The 26,927-nt window shown below is 32.0% G+C and overlaps 2 protein-coding genes across 2 annotated transcripts in view; one reads left to right on the forward strand and one right to left on the reverse strand.

Moving 5' to 3' along the window:
- Positions 1-12,283: 12,283 nt before the first annotated feature.
- LOC124356770 (transmembrane protein 242) lies at positions 12,284-18,302 on the reverse strand. The gene is made up of 3 exons (XM_046807959.1): positions 17,978-18,302; positions 14,897-15,135; positions 12,284-12,579 (listed from the first exon to the last, which is right to left on the reverse strand). The coding sequence occupies exons 1-3, from the start codon at positions 18,042-18,044 to the stop codon at positions 12,421-12,423; spliced, it is 465 nt and encodes a 154-aa protein (XP_046663915.1). The 5' UTR covers positions 18,045-18,302; the 3' UTR covers positions 12,284-12,420.
- A 3,158-nt stretch (positions 18,303-21,460) lies between these two features.
- LOC124356771 (palmitoyltransferase ZDHHC9-like) overlaps positions 21,461-26,927 on the forward strand; it is a 53,786-nt gene continuing 48,319 nt past the window's right edge. Inside the window, exon 1 of the mRNA XM_046807960.1 lies at positions 21,461-21,991. Within this exon, the coding sequence (XP_046663916.1) occupies positions 21,843-21,991 (149 nt within the window). The 5' untranslated portion in view covers positions 21,461-21,842. The remainder of the gene's footprint in view (positions 21,992-26,927) is intronic.

The raw sequence follows: 26,927 nt of genomic DNA on the forward strand, positions 1-26,927 counted from the left end.
GTCAAGAGAGTTAACCATATTCGATTAGCTTATGTGCAAACATTCACTGCTTTGTGCAATAAGGTAGTTTTTATAACAGTGTTTAAATAGTATTTTCATTGCATTACAGTCATGGTTTATTGATTATTGGTGCAATCTAAATTTAAAATTAGACAATAACTTCGCTTTTGCAATCTGCATTATACTACTGATCAAGCACTTTAAAATAGTTTAATATTTTCTGAAATATAAATTTGATCAAATGTTTCTGCCTCTTTGACGAAGTTCAGGTGAAAGTATTAACAGCTGTTAAGTATCAGTACACTCTGTATTACGTGCATAGCGCAGTCTTCGGGAATCAATTAAAATATTCCAAAACCTGCAACACTGTATAAATAAAAAAACTTATTAAATTAAAAAATTTAAATTAGACCGGATTGTAAATCTATACCATTCTCGAATCTACCTGAAGACACACAAACAATGTCATTAAAATTGGTTCATGTGCTTATCAGGGGTTCAGTGACGCACAAAAGAATTATATATATATATATATATATATATATATATATATATATATATATAATTATAATACAAAAATAATACATAATACAAATAATACAACCAATAATTATGTATATATATATATATATATATATATATATATATATATATATATATATACAGGGGGATTCATGAAGTTCTCCCCCCACTTCTACAGCACATTGTACTAGTAAACATAATGAAAAATGTTATATAAACATAGGTCCGAAAACGCTTCGTTAGCGAGTTACAGCTAGCGAAAGATTTCGCCTGAATTCCCGGGTAAAGAGTAAAATAAAGCCATACTGAACTTTTGGGAAGGTTAATTAAGTAAGAAATATCGTGAATTCTTATGTATTTTTACCTGATAAAGCTAATAAAATAGGTTTCAGAACTGTACCTGTAGTAGTTTTTTAGGGATTCAGGGTTAAATGCAAAAAATTGGAGCACGAAACAATGTTTTTTAAGTTTGATGTACAATAACTTTGTTAAATTGGTAATAAATACATAAAATCAACAAAAATTAATTGTAGAAAATTTAATTCTGAGAAAATTGATATAATCAAAGTCTAAAATATAACAGACATAAGTACCAAAAAATCGATTTTATTCAGTATAATACATTACTAGTTTTAAGCAAAATTAATCAGGTTGGGCCAACCGTACGCACCTTTTTATAATAGATGTTCGAAAATGAAGCCATCATTATCAATACATTTTGCAGCACGTTTGTGTATTGCTTTTGTTGGGTTTCTTAATTTTTCAGGACTTCCCTGTATCTGCACAGCCGAATCCATAATACGGGCAATTAATTCATCACGAGAATTCACTTTTCTCTTGTATACAATGTCTTTCATCCATCCCCAGATGCAATAATCCAATGGAGATAGATCTGGTGATCTTGGTGGCCAAGGGTGAGACCCTCCACGACCAATCCAGTGTCCAGGAAATTGATGATGTAAGTAAGCAGAAACGGCACGTGAAAAGTGGGGAGGTGCTCCGTCATGCTGGAAGTACAAATTTTGTCTGAGATGTAAAGGAACATTCTCTAACAGCTGCGGCAACTCTTCTTGAAGGAAATGCAAATAGAACTCAGCATTTAGGCGTCCAGGTAATATGAAAGGTCCAATCAGCCGATTGTGCAAAAGGCCACACCAGACATTGACGCTAAATCGGTGTTGAAAGTTCTGTTCCACTACCTCATGTGGATTTTCTTCTGCCCATGAGTGTTCATTGCGCAAGTTATTGACACCATCCCGAGTGAATTGTGCCTCATCCGTAAACAAAATACGCTTGTAGAGTTGATTATTAATATTCAAAAAGTTGCAAAACTCCAAGCGAAGCGGACCATCCCCTAGCTGTAGATGTTGAACCTTTTGTTTATGAAACGGATAAAATTTGTTTCGATTAAGTGACCTCCACACCGTTGACTGCGAAACTCCTACCCGCCTAGAAATACGTCGTGTACTTACACCTGGACTGCGATGAACAGCATTAATAACAATATCATCATCAAGTTGGACAGCTCGTTCATAATTGGTTCTAGTACTTGGTAGTGATCCTGTTTCCCGAAGACTACGAAAAGTTCCTGAAATTGTTTTGGTATCTGGAATCCTCCTATTAGGGTAACGTAGTTCATATTCTTCTACAGCAGCTCTAGCATTACCATTACAGTAACCCAAAATAAAAACCATATCAGCGTATTCCTCTGATGTAAATAATTAAGGCATTTTTTCGCTGAATAAACAATCGAATTATAACTCACAGAAAAATTGCATTTAATAACACGATTCACAGAACCCGATCTCCTGCTGTAGATTGCAAAACACCACTAATACACAGTTCTAACGTAACAGTACAGAATACCATTGTTGATCAGCTGTTATTCGTGCGTTACCAACTTAGAAATCAATAAAACAAAAAAACTGCATTTCGATGATTAGTAAACAATAATGGGAAAATGTTTGCTTCATTTATTTTCGAACATTTGATGTAAATTTTTATTAAACAAAAATACAACGTAATAAAACATGATATTTTTATTTACAAACAAATTTATTTAACAGTTAATCTTGTTTTCTCAATTTATCTCATCATTAAGGAACAAACATTTTGTTTTTGTTTTATTTTAACTAAATACCGTACGGTATTTCTTTACAGCTAGTAATGTATTATACTGAATAAAATCGATTTTTTGGTACTTATTTCTGTTTTATTTTAGACTTTGATTATATCAATTTTCTCAGAATTAAATTTTCTACAATTAATGTTCGTTGATTTTATGTATTTATTACCAATTTAACAAAGTTATTGTACATCAAACTTAAAAAAATATTGTTACCCTGAATCCCTCAAAAACTAGGCTACTACAGGTACAGTTCTGAAACCTATTTTATTAGCTTTATCAGGTAAAAATACATAAGAATCCACGATATTTCTTACTTAATTAACCTTTCCAAAAGTTCAGTATGGCTTTATTTTACTCTTTACCCAGGAATTCAGGCGAAATCTTTCGCTAGCTGTAACTCGCTAACGAAGCGTTTTCGGACCTATGTTTATATAACATTTTTTCATTATTTTTACTAGTAAAATGTGCTATAGAAGTGGGGGGAGAAGTTCATGAATCACCATGTATATATATATATATATATATATATATATATATATATATATATATATATATATATATACTTCAATTTAGTATATTTAAACGTTAATACTTGTAAATATTTTTTCACTTCTTACTGTCCGTATACTGTATAATTGGACAGTATTCTTTCCGACATGTACTATGTTGTAACCTTTACTTTAGAACGAAAATAAATCATTATTATCATATACATTTCTTTTGGTTACAGTTCAAGAAAAACTATTATTGAGATCTAAAAGAGGAAGCACATGAGGATGGCTGAAAGTGTTATAATTTGCGTGATTTATATTATTTAGCGGCTAATGACTGTTTCTCATATATTCACCCGTCAATAAAACTGTTCCAGCAGTTTATTGTAAAAATGTAGGCCTATTTTCAAATTTAAAGGTGAGCGATTACACTGCACACAAAAACCATCATGTAACCAAGAAAATAAATACTGACCAACATGCTTTTGCTGTAGAAACGTTTTAAGAACAGTGATTCTTATGTAAAAACTCACAGATTTTTTACAACTCACTTTAACATTGGTCGGCACGGCGCTGTTCAAGATCTAAAAACAATTAAAATCTGGATAAGTTCATTTACAAATACGGCCTCTACCCAAAAGAAAACTGAGGGAAGGAAGTCTACAAACTGTTCAAACACCGAACAATGTGGAAAGAGTAAGAGTTGCAGTTAGTCGCAGTCCAGAGCAGGCGGCCTGATAGCAAGCGTTGGCTAGGGTTTTCAAAAACAGATCCCCGCTGAGGATTTTGCACCACGACATTCATTTTTTTCTTTCCAAATTTCAAATTATGCAAGAACTTAAAGATCTGGACTATGGAAAAAGAGTTGTGTTGTGTGATAAATAGTTGACATTAAAAATGAGGCCTAATGTTTCTAACCTGTTGATTATATCTGATGAAACACACTTTTACCATTCTTATCACGTTAACAAACAAAAATGAGTTATTAGAGTGCTTATAACCTCAGAGAGATTTCAACCTAAGCTTTTAGTGCAGTATCGACCGACAGAGAGAATGTTTGGATTTTATTTATTTGAAGATAACGGGGGGAAAACGGTTACGCGGTATGTAGTAATGTTGAATAACTTTTTTATTCCAGTACTAGAGGAGCTGGATATTGATATTGATGCTTTGTACTTTTAACAAGACGGGGTCACTGCACACATTACAGACCTACCCAAGACCGCTCTCAGAATCGTTTAATCTCACGATTTGATGACATACACTAAAAAGTTTTCAATTTCATCAAAAAATTGTGAAATACAGATTGTCTTAAAATTCTTCCTCTAGATAATCTCTTAGATTAATCGTTTAATCTCACGATTTTATGACATACGAGTACACTGGACAGTTTTCAATTTCATTAAAAAATTGTGATATACAGATTGTTTTGAAATTCTTCCTCTAGATAATTTCTTAGATTAAAATATACTGGAAATATTAGATTATCTATGATCCGACCTTCCTTAGTTTTCCCTCTTTGTATACTTGTCCTTGAAAATTCATAGCTCAAAAATATTCGTTGTGGTGCAATTTGGCAAGAATATTTTATCGTAACAAATTACTGCTTAGGCGATAGTTATAAAATTGAGTTAGCATGTAACCATATGCTATGTAACATGTCATACATGTCTTTGTCTTCACTAATTAATCGTAAGGTAGCCGATTATAAACCGATTATAACAATTATACTAATAAACACTTTGGATACTGTTATTATGTTTTTAGTGTTTCTATTTTGAAAAACATAATTATCTGGTACATAGCCTATGATATCTTTTCTTGTGTGTTCTTGTGCTTATCGATTTAGAATTCTTAGTTGTGGGATCTACACAATTAAATATATTTTGACCGTTTTCAAATACATAAATTAATATTATAAACGTAATAAAAGTATTTTCTATGAATCCGTAAATTAAGGAAGTGTGTGTGTATGTGTATATATGTGTGTGTATATATGTGTGTGTGTGTGTGTGTGTGTGTGTGTGTGTGTGTGCGTGCGTGCGTGCGTGTGCGTGTGCGTGTGCGTGTGCGTGTGCGTGTGCGTGTGCGTGTGCGTGTGCGTGTGCGTGTGCGTGTGTGTGTGTGTGTGTGTGTGTGTGTGTGTGTGTGTGTGTGTGTGTACAATGTTCGAGGCTACTACGCTTAAGAATAGACCGCTAGCAGGGTGAGATGAGAATTAATACATTTTGTTGTTTTTCTCTCGTTTTTTGTCTTCTCTTTTAGTTAAGTAAACTTGTTTTATCTATCAATGACGTGATCTGCACATATGTTTCCCATGAATATAGTATTTTTTGTTATTACTAAATACATACAATATTACATGAGTATTGTTAATGTTAGTATGTACTAATACAATAGTTCAGGTCTAGTACACTAAATAGGTATCTGAACGTCCATTAAACAATAACTGTATTCTCTTTCAAATACGCATGTCATTCATGAAAAATGTAAAACAATCCGATCATTTAAAAAAGGTATAGGTACATAATAAAATTTGTTTTAACTAAAACCAAAAAGTATTCACATAGCCCACACGTAGTTCAAAATAGCATGTTAACAACAATTATGCATGTACGAGTGTGAGGACTAATTTTAAAGCGATTACAATTCAATATACAACATGCAAATTCACAATGACATAAAGCTGATGCGTACAGAAAATAAAAAAACTACAATCAATTCGTGATAATTAATACCTGTTCTACTGTTATTTCATTAACAATAACAATCTATTTTTAAACATTATAAAGACAGATATACACAGAAAGGTTAATTAATTAATACAAGCGTGATTACCACATAATAGGTTTTAAAATACCGGTTCAAACAATAGAAACAATGTTTCTTGGTTATCACGGGAATTATAACTTTGGAGGTTGGTACAGGGAAGGCGGGTTACCCCTCCAGCGGGTGTTTCCCCCACTCTCAAATCTGTGGCGCTATGAGCTGTGGCGCTGTGAGCACTCCGGCCAAATCTTTGGCGCTATGAGCTGTGGCGCTGTGATCATGGATCCGATTATTTATTCGGTTGTGTTGGCGCTGTGAGTACTCGACCAAATCTGTGGCGCTATGAGCTGTGGCGCTGTGAGCTGTGGCGATGTGAGCATGGACCCGATTATTTATTCGGTTGTGTTGGCGCTGTGAGCACTCCGGCCAAATCTGTGGCGCTATGAGTTGTGGCGCTGTGAGCACATTCACGTTGTGGCGCTGTGAGCAAATTCACGTTGTGGCGCTGTGAGCTTAGGCACTATGAGCCACCACCCCTGAAAACGTAATGTAGTGTATGACAAGCTTGACCCACCCACACGTCCAATTCCGTATGAGCGAAAATAATGCTCTATGATAAAAACTTTCTTTACCGTTGTTAGCACCATGTTAGCAAAACTAACCTCAAATAAGAAAGAAGTAATGAACACAAAGCCGTGGCAAAAATCGACAATTGAATCAGCTGATCGAGAAGGCAACTACAGTTGATTCAGTTTCAGCTGTTTATTATGGCTAATACTGTACATTCTATACCAAAAATCACTGTATATGGAACGTCATTTACTTACTAGAACAAAATGAACATTTTAGTGATGATTATAAAATTACACTTGGATGTACCAATAATGTATAAGGCATTTGATGTTATACAAATACTCAGTATAGTCCAGGCAATCTTATAAATATCTAACTTCTGGACAAATTTGTCATATTCAATAGTTTTTTAAGGAGGTGGTGTTGTTTGTGTGCTAAACAATTCTTAAACAAGCAGATACATCATGAATTGTACTAAATGAATAATAAATTTGGTAGTTGGACTGTCACTTTACCACACAAAAAAACAATGGTCCCTACAAATCCTGAGTATTTGTACTTAGATTCAACACTGAACATACTCTAGTTCTATATAAGCTTAAGTAATTCAAAGTGTAATTGTCTTATTAAGATTATTCTTCACAAGATACTCTAACATTTCCAGAAACTCACACGGAAATTTGAAAATAGTGAAAGAGACAACATTCTTGGATATATACTTGTAGTCCATTTGTCACACAGAACCTACTATGTGGCAATATATCAGACAGGACATCACAATTTTTCAATAAACCAATATTTTTGTAATGGTGGGGAAGGTATCAAAAACAACTATACTCAATTTCTACACACCACCCAGTAGACAATGGTCAGAACGGTACTTCCTAAAGTTTACCATCCCGTCATTTATGTTAGGAACTTTAACCCTTTACTTGACGTATATCCATTAAGATAAAACTCATCCTGGCTGTGCGTAATATAGGAATTTCCATGCTCACTATATGCAGCCAAGAAAAGAGTTAATTGTGGAAGATAACTTGTGGGGGATAGTTGACGGTCGATGGAAATGGAAGAAATCTAATCAGCAGGGCTGAAAACAACCAACTGTTAGTGGGTTAAAAAAGTTTATACATTGCAGAAAATAGATTTCTTAGAAGAATTCCAGAAAATTTTAAAAGAGGAGAACTAGTAAAAATTCAAAACAACACCAAAATATAGTAGAATTAATATAATACTCAATAAAGCAATTATTAAAAGTAGGATGGTGCAAGAACATAATTTTAATAATATAACTACTATAATGACTATGTGACATTATTAGTGTACAATTTGTACTTTGAAACAAATATGAATGAATAAAGAATTAAGTCTATTGTCTCATGTATAATGCAAAAGATGCCCACATGTCATTGTGGCAATTCTTCTGACATATTTGTTAAGTTGAGAAGAAAGTACTTTTCACATTCTCTCAATCTCAGTACAGACTGAGATGTATATATATATATATATATATATATATATATATATATATATATATATATATATCTCAAGATTGCCCTCACAAGACTTTCATCAGCCTCACTTGACTTTTAATGAAGCTGATTGGGAAGCCATCTTATCAAGGTATTTACTTCCCCAGCAATAAGTAATAAACTATGATAAATCCAGAAAGCTTACCCCATGCACAGTGTAGTAAGCTGGGTGCATGGAACTCCGCATTCCATGGGGGTCTTGTAAGAAGCTAGGGTTGAGCCAAGAGTGTTTCCCTGTTCAGTAAGTTCAATAACACCTAGCTGGTCATATGCTCTTTCCTAGATACAGCTAGAAATGGGTTAATACAATTCAACGTCTCAAGGTTATCCATAGCATTCATCCTTTTTGAAGAAACTCTACACTTGCAAATCTCCGGTCAACAGCACGTCATGTCTTGGGTCCCAGTGATATATCTACGGATATCTTTTTTTTGTCCAAAACAGCTCGCCAATCATGTGAAAATTTTATAACCTACAAGATAAAGAGAGATCGGCAGGTACCATTGGTAGTGTTTGACTATTAGAGATTGAGGAGCTAGAAGTGGCCATCTCTGTCCTACCAACCGATAAGACCGCAGCTTTCCTAATTTCCTAAAGCAAACCAGAAACAAGATAGTAAAATGGCTTCTTACAGTTTTTAGTGACGTATTGAAACATACAAATTGCCTGCAATCTTCAAAAGATCTAATTTTACTGCTATTTGGGAGCCAAACAAAAGTTCTGGTTGTGTTAAGAATTATTGGCTAATCATCTGCTGGGACTAAACTGCTAGAAACACTAATCTATTGTAGAATATCACCCCAATGTCTTACTTACTTGAATACTTGATTTCTCCATTTGTAGAGCCTAATTCCCAGGGCGTTGGACAAATCAAAGTACCAAATGCAGTTGTTGACCACTAGGGTAATAGGTCAAGACAATTACAAGAAGGGGTAAAAGTTTTTAAATGTTGTAGCAAATTACATGATAGAACTACATGATAGACTACATGATAAACTACATGATAGAAATTATGCTTCAAAAATAATTTGTTGTGTTCTTTGACATTAGGAATGACTATAGTTGTTACAAAATTTGTTAGTGCATGATAAGACTAAAGACTTATACAATGGTTGTTTTTGAACAAAGCTAATCTACACAGGAAAATATAAATCTTTAGTTGTTTGTACTCACTTTGCCTAAAAATTTATTTTTTCTGCTATTTTCATTATGCCAATGAGGCTCCCCTTTAGAACAATGAACATTTATCACTAATGCTCAGCTAAATCCATGGAGTGACATGCACCATCATTAAACACCATGTTGCTTAAGTAAAAATGTAAATGTATTCAGGTTTGCTTTACTCATTTACATGAAGGCAGGGTACCGTCAGTATACCTAATTTTACAGAAGTTGGCAGTGACAGTAGATGAAAAAACTAACTAATGGCTTTTTTGTAATATGATAATGGTATCTAGGTGGGTCTTAAAACCTCCCCCGAAGGCTATTGAATAAACAATATGTGATTCGATTAAACTTAGGTATACCAACTTAGATAGGTTTACATTGTTCAATTTACTGGTCCTCCTTAGATAAAAAAAAGCCCAGAGAAAATTTTTCAATATGGTCTGATTATGTGAGACAACCATTATAAATGTCTGAATTTCTAATCTTTTGGCATTACTGCATCTCAAAAAGAGGATAATCAATCGTGTGTCACAATTCCTAAGAATCAAGCTGGTTTCATACCCAGTCGTAACTGCTGTGACCAGGTGGCTCTTAAGACCTTCATTGAAAATGGGTTTGTTAAGAAAAATAAGCATTTTATAGATCTTCCCCCATTAGGACACAGTTTGGAAAACATGCCTCTTGCGTGATTTTAAATTTTGCTTCCTTGCCCTTTCCTCCTTTGGGTCTTGAACTCAGCTGATTAAAGTATGAAAAGGTCATAGGGAAAGCTCTTACAGGCAACTTAATGATGGCCTCCCGCAGGGGTCAATACTTGCTTCTTTAATTTTTTTATCTATTCATTTCTAATATTCCAAGAACTCAATCCAGAAATTTTATCTCCACTGGCGATACTGCTTTACCATATCAACATGAAGACAACACATTCACTGCAGTTCTCTAACTGTTTGAAACCAAATACCCTCCCTCATATTCTGCACGGCAAATTGTCCGTCACAGTCAACACCTTAAACTGTACAATAACTGTCTAGCTGTAAGACAATACAAGTAATTAACACCTTAAATGCAGCTATATACTGAGTAAGATGGTCTTACTGATAATTTTCTGTGACTACATTGTGCACCTATGTGTCTTAATACCACACATGTGTAAGAACAATTTCTCATTACTAGGGCCATGAGGACGAATTCTGGAATCCTCAAGGCAATTCTTTTACCTTGTACTGAACACATAGCCTTTCCTGACTTAAGATACAAAGTGGCACTCCTAAGAAAGTATAGTAAGATAATGTATACACTCCTGATATAACCAATTTGCGGAAACTACCTCAGCAAGGGAACTGGATAAAATCACACAGACTATTCTTTCATATAACTGAAAATTGAAAAATTCTTTCCTATAGATATACCGCTTGCAGAAGCAAATTTCTGAGCAGTACCATGCATGAGGGACCCCCCTATAGCTGTGGGTTGGGGTGGGACCAGCACCTTCTTGTATAAGTTTATCAGCTGTGTGGATCGTGTCTCGCTCACACAGTTATGTTTACACTGCAGCTACTTTACCTGCTCTATAACTATATTATATTTTTGTGTGTAGGCATATACAAGTGTCGCAGTATAAGCATTAAATATTAATTGAACTGATTAATGTAGCCGTAGACGTATCCAGAAAGCTTGCATTTTGTTGTGAGGTTAGCCACGCAATGGCAGTGGCCATTAGAGATGAGTCGTTCGGGTCCTGACCCATTCAATTCGAACGGGTCAGTCAAGTGATCAAGTGATCCGGATCAGAGTGTTTCAAAAGACCCGTTCACCTCATTCGTTTCATTTTGTTCGGTTATCACGATGACCGGTGTAACACGTTCTAGCGGGAAGGCTCAGTAGCTCTGTACTGACCGGTTCAACTGAATGAATCACAGCAGTGAACGAGACCGACTGAGCCAGATCAATCAGATGATCCAATAGAGCGAATGGCGAGCAGTAGTGGGGATACTGGGAGAGGACGTCATCTCAGCGTCGGAGGGGTATTTACCCCACCCTGCATGAACTCAAATCACTCAGGCTCTTTTTGTAAACGGTTTACCTAATACGAACTGATTCCTGAGACTCGTTTGATAGATGAAATAAGTTGATCTCCAATCTAATGAAACCAGAAGGTGGTATGGGTCTTACTGATCTTTTATGAACTGGGGTTTGTAAATGCAATTCAAAGAAGTTTAAATGGGATATGAATTTCAATTAGTTTTGGGACTGTGGAGTTTAACTTTCAGACTATACAATAACTGCCTTCTGCGTTTATACTGTAGTATATACAGCCATTTTACATTTTTCACATTACTATAGTACTGGTACATAAATGCTTAAGATATAGAAGATACAATAGTCAAAATATGCTGGTATAGACCCAACTTAGCATTAAATCATAGTTTCACTTCAGAGAATGATTACATGTAGATCCTGAAATTTGCATTTTAATTAAATTTGCAATCTTAGACTTGATAACATTATTATTCTGATAATATATCTTAAAATGCAATGCCACTGATCTTATTTAATTTTTTTACCTTGTTAGTTTTAACAATGACATAGGAAATCTATACTTGATATTGGTTGTTTTCTTTGCCTGCAGCCACACAATATTCAAGTTCACAGCAGAGCTTGTTCAAGAATCTAACTTTCTTTGAAGTACAGTCTGTGGATATTTTTATATCCTGAAATTGAGGAATGAATGAGTTTATGTCTTCTGATGACATTGTTTTAGCATTAGAACTATGCCCTACTTTCTTTAAACATTTACCTCTGAAAAAGTCAATTTGATAGTTCTGATTTTATCAGACAGCTCAGTGCAAGCTAGAAAAGCTTGACTCAAGCATGAACTAGTTGAGGAACTGAGTTATTTCATATCTAAGAGATGATAGTCATAATTTTTCATACCTCGTGATCGACAATTCACTAATTCACGAGCATTAACAAGATAATGCTTGTTTTTATTCAGTTGATAAGTTACTGTTAAATGTCATGTAACCTTATGAAGTCTGCAGGCATATTTATATTATAGGCTAGAACATTTCTGTACTTCTAGCAACAATAAAAATACAAAATAAGACATTATAATTTATTGGCATTGTGGTACCATTAAACAAGTTCACTGTTTGCGTGAACATTACATGGTTTAACAACAATGAATACAGAATATTGTGAGGTAATTTTTTTCTTGCTAAATTAGTTTGCAAAATATTTAACTATCACTTTTATCTTGTGGGGTTTTCCTTGAAAAATCGGTTGCTAAATAGTTCATTAGATCAGAAAGTCCTTCAAACTCTGTTCTGCTCTGAGGAGGATTATTTCTAGGTATCCTTGGAAGTATTGAACCCATTTTTTCCTTGAATTCAGCCATCTGAAAAATGTTTAATATAGTTAGAACGTATACATTGAGTTGTATATATCTAAGGCTAACAGACATGTATTATCTATCTACCAAATTTGCCAGATAATTTTACTAAGGAAAATCTATCTGATTGTGAGGATAAATAAAACATAGTAACACAAAAATTTTAAGTAAAAAAAAAGAATTAGCAAGAGGAATAACAGGTAATAACATCGCATGAACATTGAATAATATGAAATGGATGGTTTGAAGTTCAAAGCTCATATTTTGGTAACTTAAATGTTATAATTTGTACGGATTTTAAATTTATATCACAATACAAGCACAACACAATGAATTAAATCATGTAGGTTGTAAATTTTGACAAAAGAAATTATTTTAAATAATTGTAAAATCTATGCTATAGTGTTAAAAAAATATTCAACTTATAAATATTTAATAGTCGCCATTAAAATTGAGTAAGAAGTTCTAGTTTTCTCAAAATGTCAGATTTTTACACAAAAAATAGTAAAAAAGTCTAATCAATTTAAAAATATACAGAAGCTATGAAATTTCTTTGTTTCTATAGAAACGCTTTGATTTATAAATGGAAATAATAGATTTTTAACATGTTGATTGTAATTGAAAAACTTCAAAATCACCAAAAATGTCACTATTATTTACATATGTAGAACATTTTAAATCAATCATGTATATTACTAATTATAAAACTCACTTTTATACAGAAAACAAAGGGGAAAATAAGTTGATATGAATGTTTCAATTGTTATTAATTGTAAAACCTAAACAAATTACAAATAAATTATTAGTCGTGTTTTAGCTCAAAAAGTGCTAAAAAAGTTAATTACTCCAGCAGAAGATTAGAATGTTCAAAGTAACCAAATTATATTTTCAAGATATACATTTTGTAGCAAATTTTCTGCTAAAGCAAAATATACATTTGCTATATTTTTTCAAACCAAAAGAGTACTACAAAATATAAAATCTGAAAAGTACCTATTTTATCAATGTTTTACAAATATCAAGAGTCATCATTGATTTACTTGTTTTAAAATCTGCTGCAATCATGGAAATTAGTAAATTAGTACTTTAGAGGTAATTCATTCTAGAGCTAAAATAGTTCATGATTTATGGAAAACATATTTATATACTAATGTTTAAGCCTTACATAGTCTCTGTATATATCACAACTGAAAAAAAATATTTTACATCAAATGAAAAAAAAATGTAAATATATATTAAAAAATATTATTTCACTCTTAAACTTACACTTCATAATAAAAGTAAATGATATATTACTGTGTTATTACAACACCAACAAATACACTAAACCATAAACAACCCAAACTGACTTGGAGGTTTTGCTTCGGGTAATGCAAGATTCAAGATTCAAAAAGTCTTTATTCTTGAAATGCACATCACGTTCAAGAATAGGGTCAAGTAAAACATAATAAAAATACTGTCAAATAAAAACACAAATCTGCTGTTGAAATACCAAAAAATTAATTATAAGATAACAACAACAAAAATATAATAGTTACCTCCTAATTTACCTTCTTTCCCAAAATTCCTCAAATGAATATAAAGTGCTAGGTTCAGCAGGTAAGATTTTAATTTCATTTTAATTTTTTTAAGTTTTGTTCTTTACTTTCAGTTTTGTTTCTTTTGAAAATTCAAGAAAAATGTTGTGGGACATTTCTGTTATGCCTTGTGTTGTATCGATAACTATTAACTAGAATTGGAGTTTTGTTTTCTTCTTGTTTCGCATAAAGAACTGTTTCATAAATATCTCCTTAGTGCAACTTAACCTTAAGATAAACTTAGTCCTTCTAGAGACAATTCACTGTAATTATGTAAACAGCTAAATACAAATTGCAGTAAGTAAATGAAAAAGTTTGTGGACCATAATCAGAGAGATTTTGACACAACATTGATCATCAGTGAGTTTATACACCACATGCAAACAAAATTATGACCATAGTTTTCCTCCAGCTTAGAAAACAGGATTAGTAACTTTTTTGTTTGAATTATATTGTTAAAAACAAATAACTTAGTACGTTATAGTATTAAATACAAATTCTGACCATATCAAGGAATTTCACAACCAAACACAATACAAACTAGATGCCTCACTGAGAGCAGTAATTTTGACTAGTCAAGAGAATTTGCTTGTGTAACGCTACGTTCATAGAATGATATTGCTCTTTATGGCCGTCTCATCACGCTTTGAACATATGTTCCAATGAGACTTCTGTGTTTACTCTTTTATCTGTTAAAAACATTCTTGTTATCTATGTCACTTGTGAGTTAAAGAAGAAATATTTACATTCGATGCTCCAGAGAGAAACCAGATGCCTGCGCTTATGGCGGCAACTCCGCACACAGCATAAAAGGAACCCCACTTGAGAGCCCGGGTCGCCAGCTGTACACCTGACTCCGGAATCTCTCTTGTGCTCACCATCCCTTTGTCAAAGGCTGCTGCATCTTCTCGCCTGACTGACATCAGGGTAGCACCGAATGCTGCCAATGCTGCAGCACCACCCACTGAGGTCAGGAATAGGGTTGCTTAACACAAGAACATTAAAAATTGTAAGTTAAACAATAACTTTAAAGGTTTCATTTTTTACAAAGTACAACAAATAAGATGATCCAAAACAATAATCTTGTTTCCCTCAGTTAGTAAACCACATGCTTTGATGTCCATAATTAGTCTGTAATTAGATTCTCCTTTTCCTTATTACCACAGAACGGAATAATAACAAATATGATGTTCATAGTGTGCAAGTTCATTCCTACAGTAAAGAAATTATATAACTCTTTCTTGAAAATCACTTTATAACTTTAACTATAATGAATCAAATTTCTATATGTAATCATCTCTTTTTATAGCCTCAAAGAATTATTGTAAATAAAGAATTTGGCTATGTTAACTAATAATATACATTCTATGTTTCATGTTATAGCATAGAGAATATACTGCCTTAGGTACTAGCCCTAACTTTACATAATATCCGATAAGCGCCACAGCAGAATTTCATATAGAGTTCTGTCAACTTCTCTGGCAACAACCTTGCTAGTCTGCATCGACATAACAAATCATTAATTTGAGATACTAACTAATATAACAAAATACTTAAACGTTCAAAGACTGGCCAATGATATTTTTATGACTACATGACATATGACTACATTTATATGTTTATGACTACATAGTGTAAAACACTTATCGGTCATAAATAATCATAGTTTACTATACAAAATAGTCCAGTCACCCAGACACCAATAAATATATTATCAATGTAATAACATAATTTCACATTACTTAAAACCCTTTCGCAATGGGTTTAGAATGCAATCTAATATTTAATTTTTTAATTAAATTCGATAATTTCTTTGTTATTAATTAAATTGTTTTTAAAAATAAATTAAAAAGTAATTCTGAGCAATTAATTGGGTCAACTTCACTTTGTTACATATGACAATCAGGCAGTCCTCAAAAAATAACAAGAAATTTAAATGTAGGAAAGCCATCAATGACATCGCCAAGTGATAAAAAGGTTAAGAATCCATGTTTTATCAATGGCATACAGGACACAGTCAAATCAGTCCTATGCGTGATAGCAACTCTATATAATGCAGTTTAAATATATCCTTAGTATCGATTATTTGATTTACCCATGCAATACTCATGGAGATTGGAGTTCTACCATGTTCTGAGCTTGAATTTATATATTGCAGGATGTTTTTCTTTTTCTGCCAGCAGTATGGAGTGATATTAAAGCACTGATGACCAAGACATTTGTAATTGGTACTTTCTCGCTTCACATAATTCAATGTCCCCTGATCATAGGAGCCCTGGGTAGAGTACAATAAGCGGACACTGTTTTTTTTATATTGAAATTGGCAATTGATATTACTTAATTATAACCACTGATATAGGTAATCAATCGATACTGATTAATAATTTGAACTGTTCACTTAAATCATCTGTATCAACACCTGTAAACACTTTCAGATAATACCTGTAATATTTGAATTTATATGTGACTTTGTATAGTTGAAAAATGGCAGTCTATTTTAGAAAACAATACCAAATTGCATTAAAAGGTGATAAAATATGTTTTTCATGGCTTCAAGACGTTGGAATTGAAAAAACCCATCATGTGAAATTTGTGGGAAAGAAACAAATTTAATTGTGAGAGGAGCAACTATGGTCGTTTTCAGATGTAAAAAAGAGGGTAATGGTAGACATAATTTCAGTAAAATGCACTGAAGAACAGTTTCTTTGAAGGATCAAAGTTTGGACTTTGAAATATTGTGAGTTAGATGTATTTTTTCCCCAGAAATCAGACAAATTATGATTTTTTTAAATTCTTGAGTGTAGTTTGGATTTACAAAGCTCATCAAGAAGTACGATATCTGACTGTCTGTGATTTTGTAGGAAGGTTTGTTTTGTATGGATTGATGAACAATTTAATAGGGAGGAAAGCTTGGAGGTCCTGCAATGGTGATGGAAATAGATTAATGGAAAGTTGGAAAACGGAAATGTAACAAAGGGAGGTTGGTAGTAGGAACAAAGATATTAGTTGTAATTAAAACCATACCAGAAGGACAAAAACATGGTGGTAAGTATAGAATTGAGGTTTATCCTGAAACAAATGAGATGCAAAAACCCTCATTTCTCTCTGGCTTTCCACATGTAAAGCCTGGAACAACCATAGTCACAGACATGTGGAAAGCGTATTTTGGATTGAGTGAATGTAGTTTTGTCTAATTTACCATCAATCATAGCAAAAACATTTTAGATCCAGCAACTGGTGCTAACAATCAGCCAGTTGAAAGCTTGTGGAAGGCTGTAAACACAGTTTGAAAAGTGGCATACCAGCCGACCTGCTCGCAGATCATAGTTCGACAAGTTTCCATTTTCTATTCCAAATATTGTTATGTTATCATTTATTTTTCTATTCCAAATTTGTGTTATCATTTCTAAATTATTTATGAGTTTTTCTATTTTTGGTTATAATTACTTGTTTCATTGGTCTGGTTCCTTTATCACAGTAAATATTAAATTCGTATTTTAATACCAAACAAATGATTGTTCTTGATTGATAGTCTAGTATTTGATATGCGAATATTTGGTATCGATGATTATACTAGTTAATCAATATAAAAAAACCGGGTATGCTTTTCATATTCTACCCATTTCATTGGCCATCAGCAATTGCTGATAATATAGCTAAAATATCTTATGGCCTTAACTTCAAAAATTAATTATATATAGCTTACTCATAAAAATACAAATTAAAATTAAGTTTTACCTGAAAATACCTTGTTTTAATGATTAACCCAAAATCAAAAAAGGATGTGTTGTAAAATATCAAATTCTTTAGGTTGAATGATAACAAACCTTTTGTGTTATATGACAGTCTTTCCGACCTCGGCGTGTCTGATAAAATCTTTTTTTCTTCTGACATCCTTAAATAAATAAAATGTATTACCTGTACTATGATATGTAACACAACAGTTAAAAATTACATTATATTAGCAATCCAGTCAAGTTATTGTTTATCTCCAAATCTAATTTAGTTTATACATTACATTTTTTCAACCAGTTCTAGTTGTTCAGGCACTAATATTTTACGTAAATATAAAATTAAACTGTAAATTTTTGAATGTCACCCTTTCACTATCCTTATCCAATCAGTTGTTTAATTTGAGGTTAGGGACCAATGTTTACAGTGTTTTTTTTTCAATCCTAACAGCCTGTTTTTGTATTTGTATAAATTTAAATAAGGCTTTACTTTTACATCATAGTGTCTTACTATTCTTCATCTTTTGACTGTAATAGTTTTGTTAACTCTTTTTAATGAACTATTAGTGTTTTTTGTAGTAATAAATGGTATGTATTTGCATTTCTTTACTTAATATTTATTCATCAATTACCTTTACTTTTACCCAATGGATGAGTACAGGAAAAAGACAATATTTTTAATAATTCATTATTGTAACCATATGACGCATTACTAATCTCCAAGATTATGTAAATAAAGAACTTATCTATTGTCTATTGTGTTAGTTCCCATACATTTTTATTTTTGTGGATTTAAAATAAAGTAGGAGCTGTCTAAGGATTGTAATGTATGACTAAATTTCAAGAGGCCTATCAGTTAACCTATCCCGAAAAAAAGTAAAGATCACAGTCGACGAACCAGTTTTATAGGAGAGCATTATATTGTTAGTATTGTTTCTATATTACATTTTGTTTACTTATGGTATTTAAATATGTATTCAATAAATTAATGTATCTAAAAATTACTATTTCTTTTGGTTTAAGTAAATGTTTAAAGATACTTGAAAGTTATTTTATCAGACTCAAAATTAAAAACATAATTAAGGAGGTTAATATTGTTTACAATCTGTTTTTTTACATTTTGTTTTATCGATACAGATATTTTTGTTTCATTTTATAGTTCGTCCAATATCATACGCCATCCTGATCCAACTCCATGTGACACGAAAAATTGAAATGTCAGGTAAAGACAAAAATCAGATAAGGGATCGTTTCAACATAGCCTCTATTTCTTTGGTAATATCTAATAAAACAATACTTGCAGCAGAATTAAACTCTGTGAATAAATCAGGTTTTATGCTTTTGAGATTAAATTAAATGAACGAAATGCACTAGTTGCTATATCGATATAATTACATAATTAGCTGTTTAGAAGAGGAAAAAAACATAAAAATGAAGACAGTGTCGCTTATATCAAGTATGAACCTATGAGAGCGCAAATCGACTAAAACCATAAACTAAGTCATATACCACAAATACAAGCTCTGTATATTTTAGGAATTTTGACGCAAGTCAACTGTTTCATGAAGAATAATTAAAGTTCAGACAAATTTTTAGGTGGTTTATCATTTATATTCTGTTATTAATTTCTTTTTAACTGACAAAATATATGTTTAGCTAACTATTATTAATTGACATATTTTCGTAGGTATATACATTACTTGCGGTCGCTCCAAGAATGCAAAATATGGATCATAGCTTTAAAATCATGTTTTAAGTATTTTAAAGATTGTATGCACAACAATTTGTTTCATAATTATTATCTTGAATGATTGGACTACTTATCAAACTCTGATTAGGAGCAAAGGGGAAATTTACTCACAAAACATACCTGGAATTATTTTTATGTCTGTACTATTAGTCTAAACAGAGGTGCAAGACTTACGTTTGAATACTAAATGTAGATTTTTGTTGGATTAAGAATCCTTAATTTTGAGCCAAAGTGTGTACCGTATGTAAACATATAAAAAACATATTTATATATTTTCGGAATTAATACTGTTCATTAACACAGTGCCAAAACTACATGTCTAACCAGTATTCCCAATAATAGTTTAAGTAAGAAGCTTAATACCTTCCCTTTGGGTTTTATTGAAATATCCAATTCCCTCAAAAACTGACAGAGCTTCTGACTAATACCTTTCGAAAGATAATAGAAAGTGGGTTTAGGCTGAATTTCTTGCTTATAATTAACCAGTATTTCGACAATGTTTCAAGCTTAATAAAGTGGTAACTAATAATTTCACCACAATTAAATGTTTATTTGATTATTTTGAAATGTAAAATTAATCAGCAGCATCTTGAATTTTACACAAATTATTAGTTATTAATTCTTCCATTAAACATTCATCTCAACTACGCGCTATCATTCTATAATTGATATAAAAGAACTGAACTGTCGGAACAACTTTTATTTGAACATAACCACAAGACAAATTAATAAATCAGTAAATGTTTCAGATTTTGCCTCTTTGATCACGAGAAATGCCGTAGAATGGGCTATAAGGAAAAGACCAACATTCTGTGCAAAAAAACGCCTCTCTCCCCCGCCTACTCATTGTGTACCTGATGAGACAATGAGAGTACACTCAATTGTGTATCTGATGAGAAAATGAAACTACCACTTCACCTATTTAGGCTATATGCGTCTCTGATGTCGAAACGATGTAAATGTTTCGTTTATAGCTTCTTCGTTGTCGACTTTCTTTTGATCTCTTCAGACGAACATAACTTTAGATTCTAGGAGTCAAGTCTGAGGTAGCGTCAGATATAAACGCTGCAGTAAAAGGAAGTTGAACCGGAGCTAAACTCAAAATTCAACTGAATCCATCCTTCGTGCCATAGCTACGTTATCTGCTTGGTTAGGTTTGCCTCCAGTTGTTCATTTTGTGTGATAAAAAATAATATCGACATTGTGGTAGCAAAATAATGAGCAAGGCGATGATAGCAGAAATAAACAATTCTGCGTATGCTTGATACAAGGGATTGTTATAAAACTATAAACAATCACTCTTTTTTGGCTTTAGCGTTATGTTAGTCCCTTTTTATTGATTTTATTCCTATGTTTTTCATTTGTAGTACATTTATCGTAAAAATGGTGTAGTTCTTTATGTTTTACCTATCATTGTAACATTTTGTTAAGTATTATTTTATCAAAGTGTGTTTATGTCCGACACTACATTAAACGAAACTTGTTTTGTTCAATCTATTAGTTCAAACAGAGTTTTTTGAACTGATAAAGACTTTTTAAAAGGAGATATCAAAATTTTAATAAATATAAATGCAGTGTACAATTCATATAATATAAACTCTAGGAATAACACTGCTTGAACAATTTTAGCTTCTAAAATATGAGGAACCGTGATTTATCAAAATGTTGTTACTTGTGATAAAACAAGTTTTAAATTGTATATCTTAAAATAGGCTAAAAGAATCAACAAATCTTTTTTATACTGTATGTATTATGAACGTCAATAATACCTCATAGGCTGTGGCACCACCAGGAAAATCAACAGGCAGTCTGCCTGGTGTTGTTCTAGTATTGTGTCTGACGGTCTGAGCTTTCGCAGTTTTGTGGGATCTGTTCGTTGATTTTGTATTCATTAGCATTACAATAAAGTACAGTATTTAGTTTGTAAAAATTGGAAAAAATATTTTCACTATGAAATTTTAATTCGCTTGATTTTATTTTGAACAATGGAAAATAAACAAACTTTTATGTATACAGAATATTTATCTTTTCAAATTCGAATACAACATGGGTGTTCAAATCATGGCTGAATTGTCAATTGTCTTGAAGGTTATGGATAGTCAGAAAAGCAAACCTTCCACAACGGGTACAAGGCTTTTATGGTATTAACAGAACGGTAAATATTAGTTTGGAAGTTTTACAGAATACAGTACATCTCATGTTACAGCAAAGATGACACATGTTACTAGAAAATGGGAATTGTTTCCTGGAAGGAACAAGTTTTGCTGTGATGGAAGAATTATGATGGCTCCTCAAACTAGTGTATTTTTTGTGACAGTTGGACTTATAGTTGGAACATGTTCACTGTTTTTCATTTTCGAGTAAGTAGACTTTTCTTGCTGGCTGCTTTATCTAAATAGTAGGATAAGGGGTATTGATCAAGCAAGGCTCAAGAGCCAATGTAATAAAAATAGAACCACTTGTCAGAATATACAATTTGTCTGTCCCTAAAATATTAGAACAAATTACACGAGTTACATGTATTGGGAGTATTAGAATTACAGTTACGGAAGCCCTTCCTTAGCTGTGAGAGCAAATGTGATAAAGGCAGGCTTGCTCATAGCATACATTCTGCTAATCATGTGCAATGATGCTTTCGATTTCTTCCTCCATGATAACAGTTCGGTAGCAGTATTGGAGGCCACCACCATAATCGAATCACTTATATTCATGGTTTTCTAAACAACAGAAACCACAATATCTAATCTAATTATGTTATAAGCATTTCAAATTACAGTGTAGTTTAAGTTAAACTAGCTGGTTTTATATCTAAAAAAGTAATTGGTTAATTATGAATAAAAGTTATGTAGGGTATGTGTATTTATAAAGTGTAAAAAAAAGTAAGATTTAGTTACTTTCTACAATTTTTAAGGTTAAATCTGTTTGACAGCTTGTGACACAGATAACACAAGTAAATTGCCATTGTACTTGCGGCCATTAGTTAATTATGATACAAATTATTTTAGTTTTAGATTGGAAGATTAATCTGACTCTGAGTATAATTTCATAATGGCAGGGGTGTTCTAATACAGACTACATTTAAACACAGTAGGTTCAATACAAATGATATGAACATACAATATGAGATTTGGAATATTCAGTAATCTTTACAATATAAATTCCATTCAATATGTGTCTGGTAGGGTACGATAAGCGGACCCGGTTTTTTATATCGAATTTGGCAAACGATATTACTTAATCATAACCATTGATATAATCAATCAATACTGATTAATTATTTTGAACTATTAACTTAAATAATCTATATCAACAGCTGTAAACACTCTAAAATAATACATGTGGGATAATATTTCAATTTACATAAGTAATTCTGTTTATTAAAAATGGCAGTCAATTTTAGAAAACTATACAACGTTGCTATTTCGTGGCTTCAACATGTTGGACTTGTACCGAAAAACTCATTATATGAAATTTGTGGGAAAGAAACAACTGTAACTGTGAGAGGAGTAAATATGGTCGTCTTCAGTTTTCCTAATTTTGGTTATAATAATTTGTTTGATCACTGTAAATATTAAATTCATATTTTAATTTAAAACATATGATTGTTATTGAGGACTATAGGTACTTTTATATCGATTGATAGTCTAGGATTTGAGATGCAAATATTAGGTATCGATGACTTCTTCGATATAAAAAAACCGGGTCCGCTTATCGTACCCTACCCTATGTGTCTAAAAAAATAGTTATGAGAATCACTAAATATGATTAGATCTGAATAAATGTTTTTAGTACAACAGACAAACTGATTTGTATTTCATATAATTTACATTCCATTTTTTAACACAACAATAACATCTAGGCGTTACGGTGTGTGTTCTTTTAAAGTACACTTAAATCAAACATGGAGCCTAGCACTACAAAAAATAACATGTACTTTATTGCTTTCTGATCTATTGCTGTTTAAGTCCACTTCTATTCAGCATTTACATAAATTATTTGGAGCTAATGCAAATCCATTCATATACTTGTGTACTGGTCTTTCCTAATTTTCTATGCTACCTTATTCATAAACTAGCTGTTGTGAGTTATTTAACATTATAAAATCATCAAACATTAAGCATTTACACCATAAGATTTACTGTACATTAAAAAATTTGGATAATAAAGATTTTTGAACTTTGTTAATCTTAGAATAAATATAACATTTAATTACGTAGTTCGGCAAGATCCACAATATTACAGATTGGTTTGACAATAAGAAATAAATCCTTCTTTAACAAACAATAGTAATAGTCTTTGGTTATATTAATAGTAGAACAAGCTAGTAAAAATAGAAATTATAATATTTTTTTAGGGTAGGGTACGATAGCGGACCTGGTTTTTTATATCGAAATTGGCAAACGATATTGGTTTTGGTTATAATAATTTGTTTGATCACTGTAAATATTAAGTTCATATTTTAATTTATAACATATGATTGTTATTGAGGACTATAGATACTTTTATATCGATTGATAGTCCAGGATTTGAGATGCGAATATTAGATATTGATGATTACATTCTTCTGTATAAAAAACTGGGTCTGCTTATTGTACTCCAACCTTTTTTTATTCTTATTCCAATGATATCTGTCAATTCAATACATCAATAATATAATGTGAAATAATTTAAACGCAAAAATGAACAAAATATAACAAAGGGTTACAATGTCAATACATATGCAATGTTTGAAGACAGCAGCTACAATAATAGCAATACTCATGGAATGTACAATAACACTTAAATTATAATACACTAGTAATAAATATAGACTAATAGAGTATTAACAAGGATAGATATTACAAAATAGGCTACAAGGCAAGCATTTGCAACAGGGGCACAATAATAACAACTGATAAATTAATAACAAATCACAAAACGGGTATAGTTTTGTAATGACTTTGAAAACAGTAACAAGAATAACAAAATTTGTATTTAATGAGGATGCATTAACAATTAAAAGTGGAACATGATTAAATCAGAGCATATGGTGTGTAAATATGGATGTGCGTGTATGAGTGTATTTAATGGAGGAGTGTAAGCAGGTCATTCTTTTCACATGGAAGAGGTCCAAGTCTTCGGAGATAGAGTTTGCACATTAGAACACTCCTAACAATAGCTATAAGTTGTCAAACTTGAGCAATAAAAATTAGGCTGGACAAAAAATTTGAACAGTATAAGTTGCTTGAATTTTTCAAAGATTTTTTACTGTATTAGTCACCTATCCCTATCCCTTGGACGAACTAGATAGTCTTTCATTGATTTAATTACTATCTGGCAGATATATTTATTGCCAAATTTGCTGATGGTGTAACCTCTAACGTGTTTGTTGCATTGTTTGGTGTACTGCAATGTCTCTTCTGGAACCATCTTTGATAATGATATTTATTAACAATATCAGTAGGAACATTTCCATATGTACTTCTGTTTGCCAATGACATGAAGGTTTTCTCAAAGATTAGTACCTAAATTGACTGATCTCCTTCAGGCATGAATCAACGAGATCATTCATTGACCGGTGCCAGGATAACTATGAAACTCAATTCATCCAAATTACCTTAGGCCTACCTCTTTGCACTCTGGCCAGTAACACTGGACATCACGAATTCTTTTGTCAGCTTGGTATTGTTTAGCCTCTGTTTGTCCTCACAGCTCTCCTGTCCAGTACTGTTAGACAGTCAGTATCAGCTCGAATTTAAATTTGCAAACAAGTGCTTCATTGCTGAATACGTGGTTTTATAAACTTAAAAGATTTTGCGCATCTCATTTCATTCACTAACAACTTATATGTTTTAACTTTTTAGAAACTCATTTTCTTTCGTCTTGTGCTTTACCACTATAGTTTGGTTGCCTTGATTTTAAAATTAATTTATGTGTGATTTCATGATGTTTTTTTTTTACATTAATCAGATTAGTACGTTAGTTGGGATTTGGAAAATATGGTAAACTTTAGTTTGATGTTGTTCATCAAAATTATGAAACATCATTATCTGTTCATGTGATTCATCACAATCAAAATAAAACTAGAACATTGCTTCAATCTAAAAGGAAGTAGTTTTCTGATGAATGGTTCTCCGAACACACTGATGCCTGTGTTTTTATAACTTTACAAGTGTATTGAATCCGATTGGTATGACAGAAGTTATATGATACAAATGTTATATTCATTTAGAATAAGTAATAAAAAAATACAATCTGTATAAAATATTTTAGTACAAATTATATAAATAAAGGTTGTAAAAGTAAACATTGTATTTTGTGCCAGTAAGGAAGTGACTGATTATTGTAAAATCAGTAAGGAAGTGTGTTAAGGAAGGGGTAACAATAAAAAAATAGGGAGCGTACGTAAAGTAGTTATCATTGCCGTACAAACTTTCATATTCTACTTCCAAGGCATCTCTTATTCTTCAGAATGCAGTTTACAGTTGTTACAGTTAATTATAATAAACATTTCAAAAAATTGTTAGTAAAATAATGGGAAAAAATAAAGTTATTACACTGTCAGAAAGACCTGAAATTCAACAACAAAGCTTGTTTATAGTAGTTTCATATGTCACAAACAGGTTTAAGCACTGTCCAGATGGTAAAGAGCTTGATTACCTCTCCTGTTCGCATAGACAGTTTATAGCAATAAAAGTCTGTAACTTTGCAGTTGTTGTCTCTTAGACAGGAGAGAGAATTGAGTATTTTAGTTTTGTCCAGTTGTACTAACTAAAGAGTTGAGCGGTCAACTTGTGTGCAGTTAAATACAAGCAGAATGAGAAAATGGTGCATAGATAAAAAAAAAATTTAAAGTAGGACTCTTCTTACATATTCTTTTTCAAGAATACGCTGTTATTGTGATTATTATTGAAAGAAACAGAATTATATATTTATTGTTTGTAGACAGGAGAGTTATTGGGCTATCTTAATATTTTTAAAAACAGAGCACAATCTGTTGAGACTCATGATTAGGGGTTGCAGTTCCAGAAAACTTTGTGATTCCGGGATTTTGAGATTAAAAAACGTCAAACCGGGCATCCTCAGATTTAAAAGAAATCGTTTTCATATTTTAGGCCATAACGTATATCTGGTAACAAAATATTTTTTTAATTATTTATACTTTAAATGATTGTATTCAAGTTGTAAACTTGTACCTCATCTAAAGTCAAGAGAAAAGAATGGTAATATTTAAAACTAGTAAAATTGTATATAATTACTACACAAAATATATAAAATTGTTAAAAGTGAATATAGACGACTATCATCGTCCTATTT

This window comes from Homalodisca vitripennis, chromosome 3 (assembly GCF_021130785.1).
Source record: "Homalodisca vitripennis isolate AUS2020 chromosome 3, UT_GWSS_2.1, whole genome shotgun sequence".
NCBI classification, from domain to species: Eukaryota; Metazoa; Arthropoda; class Insecta; order Hemiptera; family Cicadellidae; genus Homalodisca; species Homalodisca vitripennis.